Genomic DNA, 12,927 nt, shown 5'->3' with positions numbered 1-12,927 from the left:
ATGCTCAGGGCTGGAAATATAGGCAGAACTGCAGGGTCTCAATGGATGAAGACAGTGGTGTAGTGAGGGTGGTTTTAAGTTTATTAAACCCCTTTATTAGAAACTAGGGAACTTTTGGGGAAAGAAGGAGTCTATACAAGAAGGATGGGCTCCACCTAAATCCAGATGGAAGCAGATTGTTGTCATGTAAAATTAAAAAGGTTGTAGAAGACTTTTTTTTTTTTTTTTTTAAACTAAGAGCTGGGGGAAAACTGACAGGTGCACAGCAGCATATGATTTGGGGAGGAGACATCCCTTAGAGATAAATTTATTAAAGGGGAAACTCTATATCCTAGTAAAGAGGATAGGAAAGAAGTTGGTAAAGTGGATGTAGGAACTAGTGAGGAACAATCAAATGTAAGAGTCCCATTGAAATAGAACACATGAAGTTAAGCAACTGAATATTGACAAAATGTAAAAGTGCTTCTATATAAATCCTCGAAGTCTAAATACTGAGATAGGTGAACTAGAGTGCCTGGTATTAAATGAGGATATGGATTGTGACAAAGTTCCTCCTCTACTTTGGTGGGTCTTGCGCTTATTGGCGGATTTGCTCGCCTTGGAGTTTCACAGCAGCCCTCAGCTTGGCTGTTTTTCTGAACCCACAGTCCAGGTCGACTCCTCCTGTGTCTGACCAGGAGTTGGGAGGATTTGGGGGGAACCTGGGCCCACCCTCTACTCTGGGTTCCAGCCCAGGGCCTTGTGGAATGCAGCTGTCTAGAGTGCCTCCTGGAACAGCTGTGCCCAACTCCCTGGGCTACTTCCCTTGGCCTCCTCCCAACACCTTCTTTATCCTCACCATAGGACCTTCCTCCTGGTGTCTGATAATGCTTGTACACCTCAGTCCTCCAACAGTCCGCGTTCTCACTCTCAGCTCCTAGTGCCTCTTGCTCCCAGCTCCTCACACACACACCACAAACAGAAGTGAGCTCCTTTTTAAAACCCAGGTGCTCTGATTAGCCTGCCTTAATTGATTCTAGCAGCTTCTTGATTGGCTGCAGGTGTTCTAATCAGCCTGTCTTAATTGTCTCCATAAGGTTCCTGATTGTTCTGGAACCTTCCCTGTTACCTTACCCAGGGAAAGGGGACCTACTTAGCCTGGGGCTAATATATCTGCCTTCTGTTACTCTCCTGTAGCCATCTGGCCCGACCCTGTCACAGGATATAATAGGTAATATGGAAACTTGGTGGAATGAGGATAATCAATGGGACACCATTATACCATGGTACCAAATATATAGGAATGACCAAGTAGGTCACGCTGGTGAGGGATTTCAGAGTGGTAGCCGTGTTAGTCTGTATCCGCAAAAAAAACCTGAGGAGTACTTGTGGCACCTTAGAGACTAAAATTTATTTGGGCATAAGCTTTTGTGGGCTAAAACCCACTTCATCGGATGCATGCAGTGGAAAATTCAGTAGGAAGATATATATACAGAGAGAACATGAAACAATGGGTGTTGCCATACCAACCGTAACAAGACCAATTAATTAAGGTGGGCTATTATCAGCAGGAGGGAAAAAAAACAAAAACCTTTTGTAGTGATAATCAACTGTTTGAAATGGGCCATCCTGATTAAGTGGGTTTTAGCCCATGAAAGCTTATGCCAAAATAAATTTTAGTCTCTAAGGTGCCACAAGTACTCCTCGTTGTTTTTTTTACTGGTGAGGGAGTGGCGCTATATGTAAAGGAAGCATAATCAAATATAGTAATCTTAAATGAATCAAACTGTATCACAGAATCTCTATGGACAGAAATTCTGTGCTTGAACAATAAGAGTATAGCAATATAATATACTACTGATCACCTGACCAGGATGGTGACATTGAAGAATGGCTACAGAGGCAAAAAACTCAATAATAATGGGGGATTTCAGCTATCCTTAGAATGACTGTCTATATGTCACCTCAGGAAGGGATGCAAAGAAAATTTCTAGACTCCGTAAATGACTGCTGCATGGAGCAGCTTGTCCTGGAATCTGCAAGGGGAGAGGCAATTCTTGATTTAGACAAGCACAGGATCTGATCCAAAAGATGAATATGGCTGAAGCACTCAGTATTAGTGATCATAATGTAATTAAATTTAACATCCTGGTAGGGAGAAAATACTAAAGAAACCCACCACAATACCATTTAACTTAAAAAAGAGGAACTACACAAAAATGACGAAGCCGGTTAAATTGATTTGCCCTTTGCTGGCTGGACCTTGTTCTCAGACAAGAGTGACAACACTTAGCACTCCTGTAAGAATTCTAGGGCTTGTCTTAAACATGTTTCTATTGGGGAAATCTGCAAAGCTGCTACCTGGAAGTCAGTCCATACGTTTACTAAACATTATGCTTTGGATTTGGCTTCAAGAGAGGATGCTAGATTTGGTAGAGCAGTTAATTAATTAGGACTCTGTTCCCTCCTCCTGAGTTTACAGTATCACTTGCCAAACTACCCATAAGTGGGAATATGCAGAGCCACTCGAAGGAGAAATTAAGGTTATTTACTAATAACCAGAGTTCTTCAAGATGACTCTGCATATTCACACATCCCACACACAATTTCTCAGAGTCCTATCCTGGTTTCTCTGGGTCAGCCTCAGAAAGAACTAAGGCAGTAAAGTGCCAGTGCTCCCTTCTATATCCTCACCCTCAGAACGTTCAAAAGTGAGGAGAGGGCGCATGTGTGTTCCAACAGGCACTGCTTGGAGAAGGTTCTACTGTTAGGCTGCACTGGTTGGCGCATTATCCATAAATCCATCATCTCATAGACTCCTAGGCTTTAAGGCCAGAAGGAACCATCGTGATCATCTAGCCTGACCTGCACATTTCAGGCCACAGAACCACATCCACCCACTCCTGTAATAGATTCATAACCTCTGACTGAGTTACTGAATTCCTCAAATCATGATTTAAAGATTTAAAAATACAGAGAATCCACCATTTACTCTCGTTGAAACGAGCAAGTGACCTATGCCCCATGCTGCAGAAGAAGGCAACCCCTCACCCCCAGGGTCTCTGCCAGTCTGACTTGGGAGGAAATTTCTTCCTGATAGAAAGATGGTGATCAGTTATACCCTGAGCATGTCGACGAGACCCACCAGCCAGATACCTGGAAAGAATTCACTGTAGTAACTCAGAGCCCTCCCCATCTAAAGTTCTGTCTCCATCTGTTGGAGATATTTGCTACTAGCAGTTGTAGATGGGCCATGTGCCAACCTGAAAGAACTCCAGGTAAGTAACCTCAAGAAAGTAATCTTCATTTCTTCTTGAAGCAGATTCCTCCTGGAGTGTCAAACAGTAGTTCCAACTAGGTGCATTAAATTAGCCTCAGCCCAGACAAAGATGGCAGCAGTGCGAGAGGTCTTTGAGGTCCTTTGGGAACTTGTAGCACACATGAGAAGATTGATACTGGTGAACTGATTTAATGTGCTGATGGACAAAGAAGAGTTTAAGATTTTCAGAGCACTGAAATTCCTTTTGTGAAGAAAGCCTATTTGGATTAGATACTTGTTTCTTAGACTGAAGAGGTATTGAACTCCTACACAAGCCTTGCTTTAAACTCATTAGAAAAGGAAGAGAAGGAGCTTTTTGCTTAATTCAAATGTCCTGTGATGTAATTCCAACATACATAGCATTTCAGAAGATAAAATTTGAAGACCAAACATGAAGGATCTTAACATTCTAAATTTTGTATCCATATGCAAGGAGCACTGGAAACCAGCAAGAACTAGAAGGGGGTACTAAATGATGGAGATTATTATCTGGTGGTGTAATCAGAAATCGGTAGAACGATCCACGTATCTGGCATGTAAAATACAAATAGTTTTGTATTTATAAAATACATTGCACGTGAAATCATATAAAGCCATAATACATAATGAGAGAGATGTGGGGGTGTGCTAGGGAGTTAAGTGATGAAATACTTTTGGGTAAGGATTCCAGGAATGAAAAAGTGGAAGTGACTACAACCCCCCTGCCTCCCACCTCTTCACGCTAATCAGAATGTGAGAAATAAATATATCTACACATGCATTAATATTTAAATGCCAACAATGTGTTTCTTGTACAAATTATCAAGGATGATGTGGTTCCTGCTCTGATGAGTGTATAGTCTTAAATAGCCAATACAAATCAGGTAAGAGGTGCAAAACTGACAGAGAAGGGTTCTATCTTAGAATGACTTTTGATTGGTGAGACACGATGAATTTAATGAAATGGAGCAGCATTACTAATGGGCTTTGTGGAAATGGTTTAGAGGTGTTTGAATGAGAGAGGGTGATCATCTTGCTTTTGAGGGTGTTCCCAGCATAGATGGCAGTCTGGAAAAAAAGAAAGCCTAAGGATAAGAGTAGGAGACGAATATAAAGAGTCTGCCTTGCAGAGGAACAACATACAGAAATCCCAAGAAGTACAGTTCCTTTGACTTCCTTATGCTTCCTTGCAGGGCAGATGGCTCACAAGGGCCTGAAGGTAGGTTTCATGCAAGATGGGAAGGGAGCATAATTTTGTAAAGATTATTAGACTCTGACACTAGGGCAAACACCAGCTTCAGCTATGTTTTCAGTGTCTAGTTACTTACCAGTAAATGGAGTTCTCATTGAAGTTTTTTTTAATTCTACTTTGGATTTTTCCAAAAGCCTTCTTGGACCCGAGAGAGTTTGTATGTAGACATAGCAGAAGAGTCCTGACACGTTCTGTGGCACATGCACTTACCTGTATAAAAATTCAAAACTTCAGTGGTTGAAAGTAGCATTCATAGAACCGCCAGAATGCAGAACTGTGGCTTAAATGAGTCAATAGAACTCCAGTTTTAGTACTAAACCACCTTAGAATCATAGACTTTAAGGTCAGAAGGGACCATTATGATCATCTAGTCTGACCTCCTGCGCAACCAGGCCACAGAATCTCACCCACCCACTCCTGTAACAAACCCATGACCTATGTCTGAGCTATTGAAGTCCTCAACTTGTGGTTTAAAGACTTCAAGGTACAGAGAATCCTCCAGCAAGTGACCCGTGCCTCATGCTGCAGAGGGAGGTGAAAAACCCCCAGAGCCTCTGCCAATCTGCTCTGGGGGAAAATTCCTTCCCAACCCCAAATATGGCGATCAGCTAAACCCTGAGCATGTGGGCAAGACTCACCAGCCAGACACCCAGGAAAGAATTCTCTGTAGTAACTCAGATCCCATCCTATCTAGCGTCCCATCACAGGCCATTGGGCATATTTACTGCTAATAGTCAAAGATCAATTAATTGCCAAAATTAGGCTATCCCATCATACCATCCCCTCCATAAACTTATCGAGCTTAGTCTTGAAGTCTTTTGTCCTTTGTTGGTCCTTTGTTCCTATTTTAAAACATTGTATTTTTTCCCTTTGTCTTTAGGAAGGTATTTCAACACTGGATCTGCTCTCTGACACCAATTCAAGTTTGTTTTCACAACCTACTTCTGCTGAAATGGGTGTTCCACTTCCTGCCAAGAATCTAATGTTCAAAGAAGGCATGTTATCCGAATGGAATGGACAGTCCCCGTCCCCAGTTCTTATTGCAAACGTACTTAAAGAACAAATCCAATAGTTTGGTTTCACCGTGCATTGCTCACTTAATGCCTTTTTTCTTTGTCTAGTACAATTAATTTATACTGCCAACCACTAAGAAGTGTTTTGCTGCTGCAGCATAACCCACATTAAAGTAGTGTTTTTAAGTGTGTTGTGTTGCAGTACTGGGGAAACACGCTGTATACAACTTGTTATTCATTGGCGCATTTCCGGCTGCAACAGAAAACTCTTCAGCTATCAGCGCTATATTTGTATCTTGGGATAATCGCTATTTCTTTTATAATTCTAAACACACCTTTTTTAGGCTTTCTGGTTATTGTTAAATTTCTATGCTGTCACCACAAAATTGCAATAGTAATTTGATATGTTCGTTGCTCATATATAAATTAGTTTTGTATTTTATTACTGAATTCTGTTTATAAGTAGGAGATTTGGCTCTGGAAAGGCTTTCAGTAGTGTTCAAATAGTAAAAATCTGGTATCATGGTGGTATTATGGGGCATTAAGAATTGTTGCCGATGTCTGTATATTATGTAGGTCAGCCTGATGATGATGAAGGTTTGGTTTGGTAAATCAACATAACAATAATGAATTGACACTTTCTATGAGGTCTTAAGTTTTGAAGACATAAAATCCTACTGATGCCTTTAGGAAATCTTAGAAAAAGATTGGGTCAATTTCATCCTCTGTGTAATTTCATGGAGAGCAATAGAATTGCACCAGGGATTAATTTGGTTCCCTCTGTTCCTAGAAAGCTGTTTACGTATATAGTAGTATATTTCTTTTGTCCCTTGTTTTATTGGAGCACTTACATGAAACTAGGATCTTTGCGCCTTAAGCATGTTTGCTTCTGTCACATGCAGTGTTGTTGGGGTCGTGTTGGACCCAGGATATTAGACACACAAGGTGGGTGAGGTGATATCTTTTATTGAAGCAACTTCTGTTGGTGAGAGACACAAGCATTTGAGCTTACACAGAGTAGACCTGAAGAAGAGCAGTGTGTAAGCTTATGTGTCTCATGAACGAAAGTTGCTCCAAAAAAAGAGATTACCTCACCCACCTTGTCTTTGCTTCTGTCACTTATTCCTCACCGGAAGCTGTTCATTTATGTTTGTAACGTCGCTGTGGAAAAGAGTGATGTCACAAACCAAACATGTTGATGGCAGAATAAACAGTTGGAGAAGCCTTAATACTAAAAGAACAAAGCTTTTGGTTTTTATGTGGGTGTCCTCAATAAAGAAAAAATGCAGAAAAAAGTGCCGAAAATCTGTAGGCAGATGTATTTCTTTAAACAGTTCTTTTAAGTTTTCCGTAAGCCATCAACTACTCATGACAAATATCAACTTAATCATTTCTAGGTTTAGAAGGCTTCCTCCCTAGAGGTGGGAGGAATTTGTGCAGTGTTACTTCATTTTAGTTTATACTAACTCTGCAAGGTGGTTTCCTGCCCTTTTAAACACATCGTATCCAGTTAAGCATACTAGGAAAACAAGTATGTAGAATATTTTGAAGATTAGTGTCTAAAAATTTCTGATGACTTTTTGTTTACTGGAATTCATTAATATACTATCTTTAAAATGAAATTGAACCATGCTGTCAGCACCTGCCTGCAGTTTAAGCAATTATTGGACCAAGAACCTGTGCAACATGCAGTGCTGGAAATTGTACATGGTAAATGTAGTAATGTTCAGTTTTTGTATTTGTTTGATAAGAGGGTAAGAAGAAAATATTTGATGTGATATATGTTTTAAAAGGGTGGGGGGAAGCACCCTAATGTGATAGAACAGTGAGTTGAATTAGAATGAAATCTTCAGTTATTTCTTTATTTCTCACTTGGTTAACATTCCTATTAAGTGTAAATGTGGCGCTTTCTCTCCGGCTGAAAAACTGGAAGTTGTAAGTACTTCAGCATGGTCAGTGCAATGCTCTTCTCACGTTTGTCTCTTCTCCTTTTATATTTTACCAGTAGCAGCTGAACTTGCTTATTCTGCACATATTACAGAGCTTGACTTCATGTGTTGATTAGTGTGTACGCTACAATAAAAAAGGTTGACTTTTTTTTTTATTGGACATGTACAAATTGTCCATATTTTTAAATTGATACTGGCTGTCTTTTTGCCTTCAAAGGAAATTAAAAAGAAAAAATAGGAATGCTACATGTTCTTTATGGATATTAGTAAGGGGGGAAATAGCATAGAAAGCAGACCATAGTCTGATCTGTCTGAGAATTAATATCCTACATGAAGAGACATTAATCCACCGTCTAACACAGTGAAGGGACCTATACTGAAGGTGATGCTTTACATTTTCAGTATCGTAGGCATTATTTGAAATACTGCAGTGAGCTTTTGTAGTTTAGCTAGCAGCAAACTTTATATCGGCTGTCACCTGTACATTGTATATATACAGATATGTACAATTATGGTAGCTCATGTAAAAGTCTGTCGTCTGCAACCTCAAAATTAATGGAAGAATTTTTTTTTAAATTTGTTTTTAATTCTCCACTATTATTGGCTTAAATATTCATACTTGGATACCTAAAGTTAGGCTTCTAAATAAAAGTAGCCTGGTTAGCAGAATTGCTGAATACCTACAAATCTGACGGTTAACAATAAGAGCTGCAGGTACTTGGCAGCTTTTCAAAATTAAGCTACTCTTATTTAGGTGCTTTAAGATGGATTTAGAAACCTAACTATAGACCCTCAGGCTTGGAAATTTTACTGAATAGGTGACTACCAAAGAAAGACCTTAAACTATCATAAACTCAACTGCAACTGTGATACTGGGTATGGTCCAGAGGCTTTATTCAAGGTACAACATTTTGTTTTAAATGCGGTGTAAACAACGGCAAGACCTCCATTCAGACCAAAATAATCTTTTGATATTGTTATTAAGAATAAAGACAATATAACTTTTTTCTTCAAATGATTTATTAATTGTGGAAAATCAATAATATTTTAAATTTATTTTAGGCATCTACCTTCCAAGAAGTCTATTAAGTTAACGAAAAAAGTGGTTTGTTTTGTGCTTTGTGCTTTGGGAATTAGTTCGGTCAACCTAAGCAGTATTTTAGCTGGATTTATCTTGAGATACAGGAGCCAACTAACAAGATTTCATTGTGGTTTCTATCACACAATGGTTCAAAAATTCTCTCTGGCATTGTTCTCAAACCTTTTTTTCTTTTCTTGTTCAGTGTTTCTAACACAGTTTGTATTCTGAAGGTTTTCAAGTACAACTGTAACTCAATACAGTTGATTTTTTTCTTGTATGACATTGTTAATAGGATATATTGAAATGTACAAAATTTTGTGTTCAGTTAAATTATTGGCACATGTAACAAATGTTTACAAATAAAATGTGTTGTAGATCAAAATACGGCAAAATGCTTTTCCCTTTCAGGTGTGTTTCTTCTGGACATGGCAGTAAAATGTGGCACTTACGGATTGAAGGACCATTAACCAATTATAGTAATCTCCATAATATATTATCAGAGTATTTCTGGCAATATCTTGCTACTATATCTTGTAGTAGCAAAATCTTCAGACATTTAGTTTTATCAGAAGATAAGTTCAGTCATTGCAATATCTTTCCTCCTAAACCCTTTTCTCCATTGGTTTTCAGAGAGATGATCGTGGAGCATAAAAACTGCACCCTGACGCTCCCCATCCAGCCATGATTCTTCCACGAAGAGCCAAAGAACTTCCTGAGATCCAGCTTTGGCCCCATATCCTCCATTAATTTGCCCCCAGAAAAGACACTAATTTAAGGCATCATTGAGCTCTCAAATTAGGATTCTGATCAGCAAAGCACTTATGCGTGGGTGTAAATTTAGGCAATGAGACTACTCACATAGTTTAGTATCCTGGTGACTCAGGGCCTCAGCAAAGCACTTAAAAACATGCTTAATTCCCACTGACTTCACTTCATACTTAAGGGGATAATACCAAGCACACTCAGAACCAGCTTGGAAGAGTACAGAAAATGTTGAAATTATTACACAACTAAGTATTCAGGCGTGAATCGTTTTTGTTTTTTTTTAGTGCTGATTCAGGCCAATAAGTAACTATCACATTATAGAATCTCAGCACTCTGGTACTTGAATCCAGTTGCAAACCCTTCCAGAAAGCTCAGGCTGGTATTTGACTTTTAGAAAGTTGACCTGTGTTCTTGAATATAGGAAAGCTGTTGACCTTTTGCTTAGTTATGGAAGAAGAGAAATGAGATTCCTGCTTCATTAAAGTAATCCTCTTTGATCCTTTCTGAACTCTGTTTTATAGCAGAATGGCAATTACAAAGAAACAAGCAAAAACATTCAGAAGTGTTTTAGGTCTGCTCACATTAAATCTCTTCACTTCACTTTACCACTCTTCAAGAAGTAAAAGAATAAAACACCAAATAAATTTGCACATTCTATGTATTGCATATGTCAAGCATTTGCACATTCTATGTATTGCATATGTCAAGCATTCACCTGTTTGCTATTGTACATCCAGCAACTCTTACTCATTTAATCCCATAGTGAACTGTTAAAGGCCAAGAGGTCCTACACATTAGAAGTTTGCTCAACTCTATTCAGAACTGTCAATTTCTATAAGCTGAACCAGCTGGGAATTGTCCTCTTCTACCAGACTGAAAATATAGGCTCCAGGCCCTATTATGAATTTACCAAAGTCAGTATAATCTGCAAGGACAGAAGGTGTTTTTATTTATTTATTTATTAGCGTACAGAAGGGGAAAGGATTCAGTGATAATTCATGGTAACAAACATAGGGATTTTTAGAATTTTCTCTTTTATGCTGCTCCTAAAAATCACCGTTAACACCTATTGATTTCAATGTAACTGTTGTAATTTTAACTTTGAAACACATTATAAATGCATAGCATCTAACTTCATCTTTCTGCTAGTCTTTAAGAAAGCTCAAGTTTCATGATTTAAGCAGGATCCAATTGTGTGATTTGGGTAGGGCAGGATTAGGCCCTAAATGAATTCCCCAAAGTCTAAATAGAACTGTAAGTGGAGATATTTTTTTAAGTACAACTGTTGTCCTTTGGATGTCAGTATTTCACTTTAATACCTATCTGTCACTCAACAACAAACTATTAGAGATTTATCTTTTCTGTAAGATCCTGCATGTATCCTTATGTTTTTTAAATCCTTGGTTTGGAATCTTGCTCATTGAGTCATTTTCATAAATTAACTAAATAAACAGAGCTCTTTGACTAGTAAATAATTTATCAAATCTATTTGAAGAATAAAACATTTTTGGAATATAATTTAAAAGTCAAAACACTGGTTGAATAACACAACACATTTTTGTCAGATATTTTATTTGAATGATGCCATTCATCAAATATATTGTTCAACTAAATAGTATTAGATCAGCTGTATTAATAAACATTACCAGTACAGCTAGACAAATAACTGATTTTTTTGGTTTGGTGGCAGTTAAAAAAAAATCCAGTTTGGGTTGAACTGAATCTGAATTTGTTTTGGAATTTTTGGTGAATTGAAAAAGTCCATTTTTGAGTCTATTCCAGAGCAGGAATTCAAACCTAGGTCTTATATGTCCCAGGTGAGGGTTCTAATCACTGGGCTAAAGATTATAAGGGGTGGGAATAGGGGAGCAGGTTACCACCACCTCCTCCTTTGGCCATTTTGTGAATGGCCAAAAGCATTTCTTTCAAATTCACAAGTTGTTTTGGATTGACCAAAACTACATTTTTTGGCAAATAAACTATTTGAAAAACTTTGCCCAGGTCTAATTAGCAGTGCCCTGTGGTGTCTGTTGGCTCAGATGGCAGTGAGGAAGGCAACGGGGGAGGTGACAGAACCAATGACAACAGTGATAAGGCAGCCCATGATGGTAGTGACCAGGAAACCTATGACGACAATGAAACCAGGGCAATGACAAGGACAGGGATGGAGTCCAAGACAGAAGTGACCTGGGAGTTGATGATAGTGGCAGAACCCAGGATAGTGGTGGTGACATGGCAATGGAACCCAGGCGGGAGGCATCAGAACCAATGATGGCAGTGGAGCCATGGCAATGATGAGGACTGGGAGGAAGCCAACAATGGCAATGACCAAGAAGCTGATGATGAAGATTAGAATGGCAACAGAGAGGGAGCCAGCAATAGCAGTGGAGAGCAAAACAGTGGCAACAATAGTGTATGATGGTGATGGAGCCAACGATGGTAACAAGGACTGCAGTGGGGCTGAGGAGGGCGGTGATGAGGGTGGCAATGGAGGCCAGGATGGAATCGATATGGGAGGTGAAGAGCCAATGACAGGGATAACCAGGAAGCTGATGACCGTGGTGGAGCCAAGAATGGCAACACGTCCCAAGCCAGCTGTAGAACCAATGATGGTGGCGGAGCCCGGGACAACAGTGACAATCAGGGAGTCAGTGATGGCAACAGAGCCCAGGATGGAAGCGACAAGGAAGGTGAATGAGCTGATGATGGTAGCGGTGAAGAGATCTGTTGATGGAGCTGACAGTAAAGCCAATGGGACCCAGGATGATGGTGACCAGGAGGCAGATGATGCGTGTGACTGTGGCATAGCCCAGGTCAGCAATGATGGTGACCAGGGATTCAATGGCAGTAACAGAGCCCAGGACAGAGGCGACGAGGGAGCAATGATGGTGGAGCCCAGGACAGTGATGAAGATGATGGCAGAGTGCTGGGTAGCACCAAAGAGGGTGATGGAGCTGGCAAGGGACCTGATAGCAATGGAGCTGATGACAGTGATGAGGTGAATGATGGAGGTAGGGATGACAATGAGGATGGTGATGGAGCTGAAGATGTTAATGGTGGAGCTGATGTCAGTGATGGAGGTGAGGATGTTGAAAAAGATGGCAACAGAGATGAGGACAATGCTCAAGTCAAGGAATATACTGGTGAGCAGGAGGACAAAAGCAAATATATCAGTGGAGCGGATTGTAATGGCAAAAATTGTGATGGAGCCAGGACACACAGGTCAGTGAGGCTTTATTTGAAAGTTGTAAAGTCTGAAGTGAGGGCCCAGGGAAAGTAGAGAAGATCAGGTACATGGGGCAGGTGGAGGAGAAACCAGTGAGAGAGGCGATGTAGGGGGAGAAATATAGGGCAAAACCAGAGAGAGGAAATGAGAGGGGGAGCCTGTATTTGTCACAGCAGGGAGTTGGGGGTGCGCTTTTCCCCTAGGGAGACATGTAACAAGGGATGTACTCGCACTGTGGGGGGTAGCTGGAGGTGGAAAGTGACCAGGATAACATGCTGAGTGATGAGAAAGGGACTGAGGTTGTGACTGGGGTCCCAGTGTGGGTCAGCCAAGGTCACTCAGGTTGAACTGCAAAGAATGGGGC

The 12,927-nt window shown here is 40.1% G+C and overlaps 1 protein-coding gene across 3 annotated transcripts in view; it reads left to right on the top strand.

Moving 5' to 3' along the window:
- FAM91A1 (family with sequence similarity 91 member A1) overlaps positions 1-9,834 on the top strand; it is a 56,590-nt gene extending 46,756 nt beyond the window's left edge. Inside the window, exons 24-25 of one of the 3 annotated variants that reach the window (XM_077809822.1) lie at positions 5,410-5,524; positions 9,203-9,834. In XM_077809822.1, the coding sequence (XP_077665948.1) occupies positions 5,410-5,524; positions 9,203-9,210 (123 nt within the window). In that variant the 3' untranslated portion in view covers positions 9,211-9,834. Of the gene's footprint in view, positions 1-5,409 lie in introns of all 3 variants that reach the window. The other 2 variants (XM_077809821.1, XM_077809820.1) reach the window with 2 other exon arrangements.
- Positions 9,835-12,927: the final 3,093 nt, after the last annotated feature.

Source organism: Eretmochelys imbricata, chromosome 2, assembly GCF_965152235.1.
Source record: "Eretmochelys imbricata isolate rEreImb1 chromosome 2, rEreImb1.hap1, whole genome shotgun sequence".
Lineage (NCBI taxonomy): Eukaryota > Metazoa > Chordata > Testudines > Cheloniidae > Eretmochelys > Eretmochelys imbricata.
This window is presented reverse-complemented; position numbering and strand designations above follow the sequence as displayed.